The sequence below is a fragment of the Podarcis pityusensis genome, assembly GCF_964106645.2.
Source record: "Podarcis pityusensis genome assembly, chromosome: 16".
NCBI lineage: Eukaryota > Metazoa > Chordata > Lepidosauria > Squamata > Lacertidae > Podarcis > Podarcis pityusensis.
In genome coordinates this window covers 7,490,875-7,505,304 of record NC_138041.1, presented here as the reverse complement: position 1 = coordinate 7,505,304, position 14,430 = coordinate 7,490,875, and the positions used below count along the sequence as shown (strand labels likewise).

The following is a 14,430-nucleotide window of genomic DNA, read 5'->3' as shown; positions in this document are numbered from 1 at the left end:
TGCTTCAGGTTAAGAACAGTTTCAGGTTAAGTACGGACCTCCGGAACGAATTAAGTGCTTAACCCAAGGTACCACTGTACTGGAAGGGTTCTTAAACAGCAGAGATGGAAAATCAGTGGCCCTCCATACATTACCGGACCACAACTCCTGCCATTCTTGACTATTGAATATGCGGGTTTGCAGACCCTCCAATTGTCCCTATTTTCCAGGGACAGTCCCGGATTTACTGAAGTCGTCCTGGTTTCTGATTGGATCCTGGAATACCCCCCTTTTCTTTAAAGGTAAAGGGACCCCTGACTGTTAGGCCCAGTCATGGGCGACTCTGGGGTTGCGGTGCTCATCTCGCTTTACTGGCCGAAGGAGCCGACGTTTGTCTGCAGACAGTTTTTCCGGGTCATGTGGCCAGCATGACTAAGCCGCTTCTGGTGAAACCAGAGCAATGCACAGAAACACCGTTTACCTTCCTGCCGGAGCAGTACCTATTTATCTACTTGCACTTTGACTTGCTTTCGAACTGCTAGGTTGGCAGGAGCTGGGACCGAGCAACGGGAGCTCACCCCGTCGTGGGGATTCGAACCACCGACTTTCTGATCGGCAAGCCCTAGGCTCTGTGGTTTAGACCACAGTGCCACCCGTGTCCCTCCCCTTTTCCTTAGGATGTCCCTATTTTCACTGGAAGAATGTTGGAGGGTATGGAGCTATGCAACCCTGGAGCAAAGGAGATGAGTAACTATACAACTTTTAGAAGACATCTGAAGGCAGCCCTGTATACTCCAGTCAGTTGGGTGGAATAATAATAATAATAATAATAATAATAATAATAATAATAGCTGCTGCTGTTGTTGTTGCTATTGGCATAGAACATCCCTATTTTCACCAGAGAAATGTTGGAGGTTATGTGGTTGTTCCCATCGGTCCATGGGCTTTGTAAGAAGCCCATATGACTCTCTTGTTAAAACAGCTCCACGGGCTATTCGTCTGTTTCTAGGGACAATTCAAAGTGCTGCTTATGGTTCATAAAGCCCTATACCATGAGATGTGGGTGGCGCTATGGTTTAAACCAGGCATGGCCAAACTTGGCCCTCCAGCTGCTTTGGGACTAGAATTCCCATCATCCCTGACCACTATTCCTGTTAGCTAGGGATGATGGGAGTTGTAGTCCCAAAACAGTTGGAGGGCCAAGTTTGGCCATGCCTGGCTAAACCACTAAGGGTTTGCTATTCAGAAGGTTGGCAGTTCGAATCCCCACGGCAGAGTTCCCATTGCTCTGTCCCAGCTCCTGCCAACCTAGCAGTTAAAAAGCACGCCAGTGCAAGTAGATAAATAGATACTGCTGTGACAGAGAAGTAAATGGAATTTCTGTGCGCTCTGCTTTCTGTCATGGTGTTCCGTTGTGCCAGAAGTGGTTTAGTCATGCTGGCCACATGACTTGGAAAGCTGTCTGTGGACAAACGCTGGCTCCCTCAGCCTGAAAGCGAGACAAGCACTGCAACCCCATAGTCGCCTTTGACTGGACTTAACCATCCAGGGGTCCTTCACCTTTTACCTTTATACCAGAGCTTTCCCAAATTTTCATGTTAGTGACACACTTCAGTTTTACTAACAAACTGGAGATTAAACTAACCCCTTTCCAGTCCCGGGTGGAGCATGGGGACCATTCGCCTGACACACCTACACACTGCAGCTGACCCACTAACTTGTCAAGTCACACAGTTTGGAAAGCTCTGCCAGTGTGGTGTAGTGGTTAAGAGCGGTAGTCTCGTAATCTGGTGAACCGGGTTCGTGTCTCTGCTCCTCCACATGCAGCTGCTGGGTGACCTTGCGCTAGTCACACTTCTTTGAAGTCTCTCAGCCCCACTCACCTCACAGAGTGTTTGCTGTGGGGGAGGAAGGGAAAGGAGAATGTTAGCCGCTTTGAGACTCCTTTGGGTAGTGTTAAAGTGGGATATCAAATCCAAACCTCCTCCTCCTCCTCCTCCTCCTCCTCCTCCTCCTCCTCCTCCTCCTCTTCTTCTTCTTCTTCTTCTTCTTCTTCTTCTTCTTCTTCTTCTTCTTCTTCTTCTTCTTCATCCCTGTGCAGTTAGGCCCAGGCGATCTGAAGGACCGTAGTCTCCTATATACATGGTTCTCCCCATCCTCATTTAATCCCCACATAAACCCTGTGAGGTAGGTTAGTCTGAGAGGTAGCAGCTGGCCCAAAGTCACCCAGAGAGCTTCATGGATGAGTGGCGACTAGAACCCTGGTCTTGCAGTTCCCAGCCTGATGCTCTAACCACTACACTACACTGGACCCACACTTCTCAGGTTTCCCTGCCAGGGACCAGCTCCCATTGGTCAGACCAGAGCAACCATTGCAGTACAAATCCTGCAGCAAGACACACAGGGAAGAACGACTTTGAGAAGGCAGACTGATGCTTGTGCATAAATTTTAATAATATCTTGCCGTCAGAGCCCAGAGCAATACATTGGAAGAAAAGATATATTGTAAGGGGGAAAGGGTGAACCAGATGATTCAATGTTCTATTTTGGATACATCATAAAATAAATATAGGGGAAATTAGGTTGCAAAGAAGGTTTTTTTCCAGACAGGACTCTTCAGCTGAGCGCTCACAAGGTCTGTCAGGGTGAGACACACAGATATCCATTGGCTATTGATGTTCTGAGCTGATGACTAGATGAGTGTCCATTGATGTTGACAGGACTAGATGGGCTGGGGTCCTGTGTGCCCTGGAAACATCGATTCCCAGATTTTCTGTTCTTCTCAGCTTGCCTTTTTGAAAGAGGTAGGAAAGTGTTTGCTAGAATGGAGCCGACAGCAAAGGTGGATGGAAAACGAATGGGATCATAAATATCAGACCATGCTTCCATATTCCATTCCTTCCCTCCTACCCTTCTCCTTGCGGGGACTTCTCTGGGTAGGCTGTGGCAGACGTCGCTTAACAGCATGGGGGGTCCTGTTTGGGAGGGCAGCACTGCTTAGGGGGGCAGCATTGCTGAGGAGGGGGGCAGTACTGCTGAGGAGGGGGGCAGCACTTCTGCTGAGGGGGGCAGCACTGCTGAGGTGGGGGGCAGCACTGCTGAGGTGGGGGGCAGCACTTCTGGGGAGGGGGGCAGCACTGCTGAGGTGGTGGGCAGCATTTCTGAGGTGCCTTCTTGCATTGAGGAGGGGGTGGGCAAGTTTGCTTGCATTGCTGACTTTGGTAAGACATCTTCTGCTGATTTAGAGAAGCCTAGAAGACAAAGAGAGAGATCTTTAATATATAACAACAACAACAACAGCAACAATTTAATATTTATACCCTGCCCATCTGGCTGCGCCTTCCCAGACACTGGGCGGCCTCCAACAAAACATCAAAATACCATAATGCATCAAACATTAAAAGCTTCCCTAAAGAGGGCCGCCTTCAGATGTCTTCTAAAGTCTGGAAGTTATTCTTATCTTTGAACATCTGATGGGAGGGCGTTCCACAGGGTGGGCGCCACCACCGAGAAGACCCTCTGCCTGGTTCCCTGTAACTTGACTTCTTGCAGTGAGGGAACCACCAGAAGGCCCTTGGCGCTGCACCTCAGCGTCCGGGCAGAACGATGGGGGTGGAGACGCTCCTTCAGGTATACTGGACCGAGGGCTTGAAAGGGCAGCACCAACACTTTGAATTGTGCTCAGAAACGTACTGGGAGCCAAGACCGGTGTCTTTGAAGACCGGTGTTGTGTGGTCTCGGCGGCCGCTCCCAGTCACCAGTCTAGCTGCCGCATTCTGGATTAGTTGCAGTTTCCGGGTCACCTTCAAAGGTAGCCCCACGTAGAGTGCATTGCAGTAGTCCAAGCGAGAGATAACCAGAGCATGCACCACTCTGGCGAGACAGTCCGCGGGCAGATAGGGTCTCATCCTGCGTACCACATGGAGCTTGTAGACAGCTGCCCTGGACACAGAATTGACCTGTGCCTCCATGGACAGCTGTGAGTCCAAAATGACTCCCAGGCTGCGCACCTGGTGCCTTCAGGGGCACAGTTACCCATATACCATATATATATATATATATATATATATATATATATATATATATAACAAAAATAGTACCCAATGCATGAATTTTCAGCGGTGTGAAATTCAAAGAACCAGGGACCAGAACCACCTTATTTATTTAGGCCTCATTTGCACTGTACATTTGAAGAAGTATCACATCATTTGAGGAAAGTCATGGCTTCCACCAAAGAATGGTAGGAACTATAGTTTGTCAAGTGCTCTCACAATTTCCAGAGATCTCTGGAAAGAGGGAGGGGTTGATAAACCACTCTGGGAATTGTAGCTCTCTGAGGGGAATAGGGAGTCTCCTCTCAGCATCATAACAATTTCCCAGCATTCTTTGGGAGGGAATCCATTACTTTCCACTCCTGCCCTAGGTCACATTCACTGTGAATGAAAACCACTATTGCTACCACTTTGAACAGTCATGGCGTAGACCTGCCTTTGACCAATCATGTCCCAAACAATCAGGGATCACATATTAAATGCACCTACAGAGGAGTAAAGCAGGAATGAGGAGCCCAGGACCCTCCATACGTTGTTGGGACCCAACTCTCAACAACCCGCCAGTTGGGACCCAACTCTCAACAACCCATTGGCCAGCATTGGTCAATGGTTAGGGATGATGGAAGTTGTAGTCCAATGTCCTTGGACTCAAGCTCCCATCAGGGATGATGGGAGATGAACTCCAGCGACATCTGAAGTTCCACAGGTCCCCCATCCCTGCTTCAGGGAAAACCACAGCTTTGCAAGTCATCATTTAACTCCGCCTTGTCAGATATCAATGTTGTCATTTCCATTCCACCTTAAGGAACAGACAAGGGATTGTTATGTGTCACATGTCTGTTTACATTCCAGCACAGTAAGCCGAGAACTTCCGTTGTATGTATAGCTTTTGCTTTTAGCTGTTCTCTCTGAGACGACATGTTTCTTTGTCCTGATTTATGGTTAATAAATCTGTAGTTGTAGTATGCTTCCACAAGCCTCACGCCTATTCTGTGTGCTCAGTTCGATCTGCTGATAGTGTGCCCTGGCTTTGAAGCCAGGTCGCTGATTTACGTTAGAGCAGAGGTGATGGTCTACGCAGCGGGATGGCTGGAAGGAGACGGCCCAGCTGGGGCTAGCCAGCTGGCCTCTCGGCCCTCTTCATGTCGACAATCAATGTCCCATTTGGATCATCTTTGGGAAATATGAAACCACAGTGGGAGATCACCTGACTTGCAGAAGAAAGTACTGGGCTCAGTCCCCAGCATTTCCAAGTAGGGCATGGAAAATCTCCCCATCGGAAACCCTAGAGAGTCACTGCGAATCAGTGTTGGCAATACCAGGCTAGATAGACCAATGGGCCAAGCCATTATATAAGGCAACTTCCCATGTTCCATCCAACAGGAGTGCCAACTTGGCCCTGCAAACCATGAGTGCCCGGGGCCATGATTGCCATTTATTTATTTATTTAATTTTATTTATACCCCACCCTCCCCGGCCAAGACCGGGCTCAGGGTGGCTAACATCAAGTATAAAAACAATGGATTAAAATATAACTTAAAAACAGGATTAAGATACAACTTAAAATGCAGCCTCATTTCAGTGGAAGCCCGGATCAAAAACATCAAATTTTTCACCAAGGCCAACTATCCAGACTGGTCCTAAGTGAGCCAGAAAAAAGCCAGGGAAGTCCCCAAATAGGGGTTCGATCACAGAAGGAAAAGGAAAGATGGGGAGGGGATCAGGCTGGTTCCAAGCCAAAGGCCAGGTGGAACCATTCTGTCTTACAGGCTCTGCGGAATGAAATCAGATCCTGCAGGGCCCTGGTCTCATGAGACAGAGCCTTCCACCAGGCCAGATCCAGTGTTGAGCCATGAAGCTTTCATGGCCCTGGCACTGAAATTTGTGGTTGCCCAGCCCCTTCACGGGGAATTTTGTGGGTGCTCGGGCACCCAGGGCCCCAGGGAGTTGGCACCTACGCCACCCACAGTTTCCCCTCCCAAAACCACCATCTTAAAACCAGTCTTGACAACAAAAGCAGCCTTTGAAAAAAAACCCACCCCCAAAACATAACAACCAGTGCTGCTTACCCAAGCTCAGAAACGGTCAACACTCAAGTGGTCAGGTAGCAAAGTAGAATGAGGAGCCTGCAGAGGCGATGTCCTATATATATGCCAACATTAAGTTCCTGTTTGCATCGGAAGAATTTCACTCACCTGTCCAAAATAAATAAATAAATCAAAAATCAAAAGGGGAACACCCTCTCCAGTTGTTGAGTAGATCTTAATTTGTGATCTTAATTTGTTTGTGTGCATCAGCAGGGTAGTCACGGAGGAAGATTGCATCATCATTTGGGAAGGAGAGTCCGTTTATTTATTTATTTATTTATTTTCTTCCCCAGCAGAAACTCCACCTAATTGTTAATTGGATGATGATAATACCTTTGGCCACTATTGGCTGCAACATCCTCTGAGCACTGCTTTCTGAGAAAGAGGAAAGCATTTCCTCAATCCATTATGCATCATAAATGATGGGTGAGCATTCATGTTAGAAACATCAATTGTCTCGCTGTTTACGGGAACTCGCTGCGTAATTTCCGCTGAACTTTAGTCCTCTTCCTCCAGCCCCAACGCCCAGAGATCCCATAACTTTATTTGACTGGGGGGCCTGTAGATTTTTTTTAAAAAGTGCGGATTGTACTAAACCTTTCCTGTCCTCAGCCCTCATCTGCACTGTGCATTTAAAGCGGTATTTGTTGTTGTTGTTTAGTCATTTAGTCGTGTCTGACTCTTCGTGACCCCATGGACCAGAGCATGCCAGGTACTTCTGTCTTCCACTGCCTCCCGCAGTTTGGTCAAACTCATGCTGGTAGCTTCGAGAACACTGTCCCACCATCTCATCCTCTGTCGTCTCCTTCTCCTTGTGCCCTCCATCTTTCCCAACATCAGGGTCTTTTCCAAGGAGTCTAATCTTCTCATGAGGTGGCCAAAGTATTGGAGCCTCAGCTTCACGATCTGTCCTTCCAGTGAGCACTCAGGGCTGATTTCCTTCAGAATGGAGAGGTTTGATCTTCTGGCAGTCCATGGGACTCTCAAGAGTCTCCTCCAGCACCATAATACAAAAGCATCAATTCTTTGGAGATCAGCCTTCTTTATGGTCCAGCTCTCACTTCCATACATCACTACTGGGAAAACCATAGCTTGAACTATACGGACCTTTATTGGCAAGGTGAAGTCTCTGCTTTTTAAGATGCTGTCTAGGTTTGTCATTGCTTTCCTCCCAAGAAGCAGGCGTCTTTTAATTTCGTGGCTGCTGTCACCATCTGCAGTGATAATGGAGCCCAATAAAGTAAAATCTCTCACTGCCTCCATTTCTTCCCCTTCTATTTGCCAGGAGGTGATGGGACCAGTGGCCATGATCTTCGTTTTTTTTTTATGTTGAGCTTCAGACCATATTTTGCACTCTCCTCTTTCACCCTCATTAAAAGGTTTTCCCTAGGATGTCCCTATTTTCATCAGAGAATTGTTGGAGGGTATGGAGTTATCCGGGGACGCGGGTGGCGCTGTGGGTAAAACCTCAGCGCCTAGGACTTGCCGATCGTCAGGTCAGCGGTTCGAATCCCCGCGGCAGGATGCGCTCCCGTTGCTCGGTCCCAGCGCCTGCCAACCTAGCAGTTCGAAAGCACCCCCGGGTGCAAGTAGATAAATAGGGACCGCTTACTAGCGGGAAGGTAAACAGCGTTTCCGTGTGCTGCGCTGGCTTGCCAGATGCAGCTTGTCACGCTGGCCACGTGACCCGGAAGTGTCTGCGGACAGCGCTGGCTCCCGGCCTCTTAAGCGAGATGGGTGCGCAACCCCAGAGTCGGACACGACTGGCCCGTACGGGCAGGGGTACCTTTACCTTTACCTTTATGGAGTTATCCAGCCCTTGAGCAATCCGAATGCAGCTCTGTATAGGGAAGTTTTTTTAAAAAAATGTTTAATGTTTTATCATTAAAGGGAGCTGGGCATGTTTAGCCTGGAGAAGAGGAGGTTAAGGGGTGATATGATAGCCATGTTCAAATATATAAAAGGATGTCACATAGAGGAGGGAGAAAGGTTGTGTTCTGCTGCTCCAGAGAAGCGGACACGGAGCAATGGATCCAAACTACAAGAAAGAAGATTCCACCTAAACATTAGGAAGAACTTCCTGACAGTAAGAGCTGTTCGACAGTGGAATTTGCTGCCAAGGAGTGTGGTGGAGTCTCCTTCTTTGGAGGTCTTTAAGCAGAGGCTTGACAACCATATGTCAGGAGTGCTCTGATGGTGTTTCCTGCTTGGCAGGGGGTTGGACTCGATGGCCCTTGTGGTCTCTTCCAACTCTATGATTCTATGATTCTATGATCATGTTTTTATATATGTTGGAAGCCACTCAGAATGGCTGGGGCAAAACAATGATAATACTAATAATGGAATAGGACATCCGTCCCTATTTTCACCGGAGAATTGTTGGAGGGTATGAGACTTCCGCCCCCCATCGATTTCCGGCCACCTCTCCAAACATATTTGGCTTGGTTACCTTGTTAAACTTGGCTTACTGAGGCTGCTTTTGAAACTCTTCAATTTGTTCTATTTTAATAGATATAACCTGTTTACCCATGTGGCTGTTGTTTTGAGTTGTCTTCCTGGTATGTTGGCGAAGTTCCTTTCGGCATTACGGGATCACATTGGGAACAGTCAGTAATTTATTACTTTTTTTTACAGAAATATATAATAGGAATTAATTAAGGACATTTGGCTCCGACAGGATATTAATTACTTAATTAAGGACATAAAGCTCTGACTGTGGGAGACTGCAGGAAATGGGGTGAAGCACATGAAAGTTTCATCACCTTTGGCAATGCTCCCTTCCTCGTGATTCTCACAGTTTCTTTCATGTCCTCACCAGCCTTGATCCGTCCTTCAAAAAATGGCTTCCTGGTGAGGTTTTCAAGAAGTGGATAAAATGTCTGGGAAAACACAGGAATATGGCAGCCCACATTGGAAGTGTTGATCTTGAAAAAGAAGAAGAAAGAAGCTCAATTTTTGTGTCCGAATTCTCAGTTTTTGAAATATGGCAACCCAGACATGGCATCTGCTGGAGGGGGAGAGATGGAATGGAGTGGGATGTCTGTGGGCATGGCTGGCTGGCATCCTGAAGAGGAAGACGAAATACTGCAACAATACTGCAACACTTGTGACAAGTGCTGCTGGTTCATAGTAATCACCACCCCACTTGGCACGATAATGTCACCGTTTGTAAGCCAAGTCCCAGACAGTTCTTGAATGCGTCTTCCTTCATGACCACTCCAAAGCCCATGATGCAGTGTGGCCTGACAGGCGAAATATTCACTCACAGGAAATACACTTCGCTATATGTGGTGTTTGTTTATAAAGTCCTTACAAAAACTCATCGTTAGTTTAGGGAATGCTTATTTTTGCAGGAATGTGTATTTTTGTAGGCAATTATATCTCATAGGGATTGTGATGACTCAGGTTTTTTTGCTGCCATACAAAAATCTGTCAATTTCTTTTTCTCTCAGTTTCTTGTTTTACCAATACAGTGGTACCTCTGGTTGAGTACTTAATTCGTTCCAGAGATCCGTACTTAACCTGAAACTGTTCTTAACATGAAGTACCACTTTAGCTAATGGCGCCTCCTGCTGCCGCTGCACTGCCGGAGCACGATTTCTGTTCTCATCCTGAAGCAAAGTTCTTAACCTGAAGCACTATTTCTGGGTTAGCGGAGTCTGTAACCTGAAGCATATGTAACCCGAGGTACCACTGTATTAAGTTTAGTTCTCCCCATTTTTCACATTATCTTGTGATGATTTCCCCCCTCTAAATCAGGCTTTCTCAACCTCGGCCCTCCAGGTGTTTTTTGGCCTACAACTCCCATGATCCCTAGCTAGCAGGACCAGTGGTCAGGGATGCTGGGAATTGTAGTCTCAAAACATCTGGAGGGCCGAGGTTGAGGAAGCCTGCTCTAAATCCTCATGAAAATTAATCCTGCACAATTTCTAAAAGCAATTTACCCTAATTTACTGCATTTTTGCTTGTTGTTTTCACTAACATATGCTCTTTTATGTCTTACTATGTCAGACACAAAGTAAACCCATTTACATTAATGGATCCGAATCAGTCATGTTTAGTTACCTTCAGTGGGTCTACTCTGAGTTAGGGGTACCATTGGATCCAACCCAATAATAATAGTACTAAGCGCATTGCATCATCTAGGAATCGTGATCAGGATATTCCCAACCCCTATGGGTCGTAGCCAACTAATTTCTACTCAGAGTAAACCCACTGAAATGAATGAACCTAAGTTAAGCCACATTCACTTCATGTTCATCATGATACCACTTTAGATAACCATGGCTTCCCCACAAAGAATCCTGGGAACTATAATTTCTCAAGAGTGCTGATAGTTGTTAGGAGACCCCATTCCCAGTCCCCTCACGGAGCTACAATTCCCAAAGCGGTTTAACAATCAATCCCTCTTCACAGGGAACTCTGGGAATTGTAGCTCTTGTAAGGGGACTATGAACTTCATAACAGTTCTCATCACCCTTAACAAACTACAGCTCTCAGAATTCTTTATCTGCTTAAAGTGCTATCAGAGTGCTTTAAATGTATAGCATGACAGTTGCCTGAGGCAAAAATATTCAGGGAAAGTTTTAGCAGTGGTTGCTACCCGTGGCAATATGGGAAAGATTAAATATCTGTTGTTCGGTTCGGACAGGTCTGTAGAGCATCATGCAGATAAATTTGATGTGGAGGCTGCTCAGCTTTGACCAGATCATGAAGCCTCCCTTGATATTTGAGATTCTGTTTTTTATGCATGTTCTATTTACTGTAGCCAAGTTCTTATATATTTTTATGTATAATTCTTAAGTAAATTTTACGTTCTTACTATTCTGCTTGGCTGCAGCCTGCCTTTGGTTGCCTTATTAATGAAGTTGAAATAAACATTTGATTAAAATGCAAACCGCATTTCTTCTCCATTCCCAGTTATGCAGCTATTTTAATTTTTTTTTGGGGGGGGGCATTTTGTCAATTGGTTAGGTGATTTCCTGCGTTGAGCAAGCAACATGAGGCAGAAGACAGATGATGACAATGCTTCTTCCTTTCCAATGAATATCTAGGTGGGGTTCTCGTTGACACAATGCATGGACCCAGAAATGAACTCTTCTTCCCCAAAAGATAATGATACCTTGGAACATGACTGTCCTGATGCTGCTGCTGCATGGACATGTCGAGATTGCAAAAGCATCCTTTACTCAGCCAGGTGAAACATCTCCCCCCCCCTTTTCCTTACTCAATCAAACCAACATATGAAGTGAGTGTATAAAAAGTCCCTCACTTCCTAGGACTCTTCACTAAACTTTGCTTCTCGTGCCTGATTGAGCCTTGACTGAACGTTACATCAGGTAAGTAGAATTAGTTAGCTTTTTTTGGGGTGGGAAGTTGCATGTTCCTGACGAAGCTAGATTTCAGAACATAGCAGTCTTCTCCAGTTTGGTGACTTCAAGATGTCGTTTGACTCCAGCTCCCAGCAGCCAGCATGGTCAAGGGAGATGGGAGTTGGAGTCCTGCCTTTGCATTAGAAGAATGAAGTGTTGCAATGGAGGTAACTTAGGTGCAGGAAAGGCATTTGTTTATTTCTGGGAGAGGGAAGCTGTGATCCTCCTGATGTGGCTGCACCCCAATTCCCATCATTCCCAAAGGCCAATGGCCAGGGTTGATGAGAGATGGGGCCCAGCAACATCTTGAGGGACAGGTTCCCTAGCCCTGTCTTAGACACTTGGCCCAACCAATCAGGGATCCCATGTAAAATACACTTGTGGAGATGTAAAGGAGGTGTTGTTGGGCTACAGCTCCCATCAGCCACAACCAGCATGGGCAATGGTCAGGGATGATGGGGTTTGTCTAGGTGGCAGCAAGTTGGGGTGGTCTAGGATGTATCTTCAGGAGAAAGCAGAGGTGACTGGAAAGTTTACTCAGAATTAAGCCCCACCAAACTCAGTGGGATATTACCTAGCTAATGTACCTAGGCTAGCAGCCTCAGACATGCCTAATGTCATTGTTCATAATTATAATTATTATTTACTAACGTTCTCCACCGAGGAGGCAGATCATGGGAAAACCATTCACATAGTGTATCTTGACTTCACTGAAGGATTTGTCAGTGATATGCTTGTTGACAAGTAGGGAATACATGGGCTGGGTGATGCTACTGTAAGGTGGATGGAAAGTTGGTTGAGCAGCCCAATCCACAATCATTGTGGAATGCCCTTGTCTCTGATGAAGCTTCACCCAACAGTTGCTTCAGATGCTTATAAGGCCATCTCTTTTTGCTCTGCACCAAAGGATTGGACGCTGCCATTACTGAATTCTTGTTTTCAATCTGTATTTTCTTTTTTAATAATACTGCCCCCATCTGTTCTAGGCATCTAAAATTGTTAGGGGACCCCAGTTCCCTGCACAGAGCTACAGTCCCCAGAGTTCCCTGGGATTGTTGGTTAAATTGCTCTGGGATTTGTAGCTCTGAAAGGGGAATAGTGTTCTCCTTACAACTCTCAGCACCCTTCACAAGCTACAGTTCCCAGGATTCTTTGGGAGAAGACATGACTCTCCAGCAGGTTCTCCACCCCTGATTTAAAGTTGACACCTATCAAGACATGCCCACTTATTCCATTAATTGTTTATTTTTCCCTTCTATTTTGCTAATCTTCTGAAGCATCAGTGCAATCAGTAATGGCGAATCGTGTTCTTTTTCTTCCTCCTCCAAGTTTCTCCAGCAATCCAAAATGTCACAGCAGCAGCAACAGTGCAAGCAGCCTTGCCAGGTTCCTCCTCAGTGTTGTCCTCCTCAGCAGGACTGTCTCCCTCCACAGCAAAAGTGTCCTCCTCAGAAGGACTGTCTCCCTCCACAGCAAAAGTGTCCTCCTCAGCAGGATTGCCTCCCTCCACAGCAAAAGTGTCCTCCTCAACAGACCCAGGATCCAAAGTGCTGCTAAGAAACCCTGAAATAAACAGCCAAAGCAAAAACCCATGAGAGAAGGAGGGCTGGAGATGGATGCAGGAAGTAACACCCAGGTGTCAGCTTCATTGACTTCCATCTTGCTGTGAACTTCGTTGTAACATCATGTTATTTCTACCCTAACCTAAGCCCATTAATTTCAGTGGCCAATGTTTACCCCACTCCGAAAAGGCCTGCTGGACACGGCTAACTTAGAGTCCATTACTTGCAATGGGTCTCCTCTGAGTAGTTGGCTACAATCCAGTGGGTTTGCTCTGAGTGTGACTTAGCTGCATATGACCCTTCATATCTGCTCTTAAAACAGATATACACAACGTGGAGGGGAAATGGTGGACAGGATCTACTTTGTGGTCAGCCAATCCAGTTCTGTGGACATCATCCGATGGTTCACCCATCCTTCTCAATCCATCACTGGATGGCTTAACTCTTCACCAGTATAGTTGTTGAACATCTGTATGTACATTGTCTTTGATAGTCTGGCTGGTAGACAGCCACACCTGAAATATAGGATGTGTCCTGTATTCCATGCTATTTGCAATCGCTGTTCCTCCAATAGCCTTCTTGCTCCCCTGGTGTACTGCTCTGGCTCCCAGTTCTCTGCCTGAATGTATTATTAAAAGGTGCACGTTGTAATGAATCAGCCTTTCAGTGCTTTATTTATCACTTGGTCATTTGTTTGCATAGCAGGAACACAGGAAGCTGCCTTTAACCATTGCTCCATCCAGCTCAATATTTTCCATGATAAATGGCAGCAGCTTCCCAGAACCTGGGACCTTTTGCATGCAAAGCAGATGCTCTGCCAGTGACCTGTGGCCCTTCCCTTAAACATAGAATAAGAATCTACTGTAGTCCTCGTGGTTCTGAACAAAGGGTTCATTTAAATAGGGGCAGAGTACATTGCCTCATCGGTTCATCAAGCTCAGTACAGTGGTACCTCGGGTTACATACGCTTCAGGTTCCATATGCTTCAGGTTACAGACTCCGCTAACCCAGAAATAGTACCTCGGGTTAAGAACTTTGCTTCAGGATGAGAAGAGAAATCGTGCAGCAGCGGCACAGCGGCAGCAGGAGGCCCCATTAGCTAAAGTGGTACCTCAGGTTAAGAACAGTTTCAGGTTAAGAATGGACCTCCAGAATGAATTAAGTTCTTAACCTGAGGTACTACTGTATTTTATATCCCGCCTTTACCCTAAGCATCATTACAAAATGCAAAAAAATAAAAGCAAACTAGTTAAAAACAATAGCCAAAGCACATTCAGAACCAGCAATTGGCCCTGACGATAGCTCAGTGATCATCCGAACCATGGTTCCCCAAAGCCTGTCTGAAAAGGAAAGTCTTAGCCAACTGGTGGAAAGATAA

The 14,430-nt window shown here is 46.3% G+C and overlaps 1 protein-coding gene and 2 long non-coding RNA genes across 3 annotated transcripts in view; 2 read left to right on the top strand and 1 right to left on the bottom strand.

The window, feature by feature from the left end:
• LOC308465213 overlaps positions 1–14,430 on the top strand; it is a 266,569-nt gene that overhangs the window by 127,358 nt on the left and 124,781 nt on the right. The gene's annotated exons all lie outside the window — the stretch shown is intronic.
• SPRR5 (small proline rich protein 5) lies at positions 2,410–6,316 on the bottom strand. The gene is made up of 2 exons (XM_080984478.1): positions 6,101–6,316; positions 2,410–3,230 (listed from the first exon to the last, which is right to left on the bottom strand). The coding sequence occupies exon 2, from the start codon at positions 3,207–3,209 to the stop codon at positions 2,937–2,939; it is 273 nt and encodes a 90-aa protein (XP_080840604.1). The 5' UTR covers positions 3,210–3,230; positions 6,101–6,316; the 3' UTR covers positions 2,410–2,936.
• On the top strand, positions 10,970–13,707 carry LOC308464764. The gene is made up of 2 exons (XR_013980158.1): positions 10,970–11,457; positions 12,820–13,707. It is a non-coding gene; the product is annotated as an uncharacterized lncRNA (long non-coding RNA).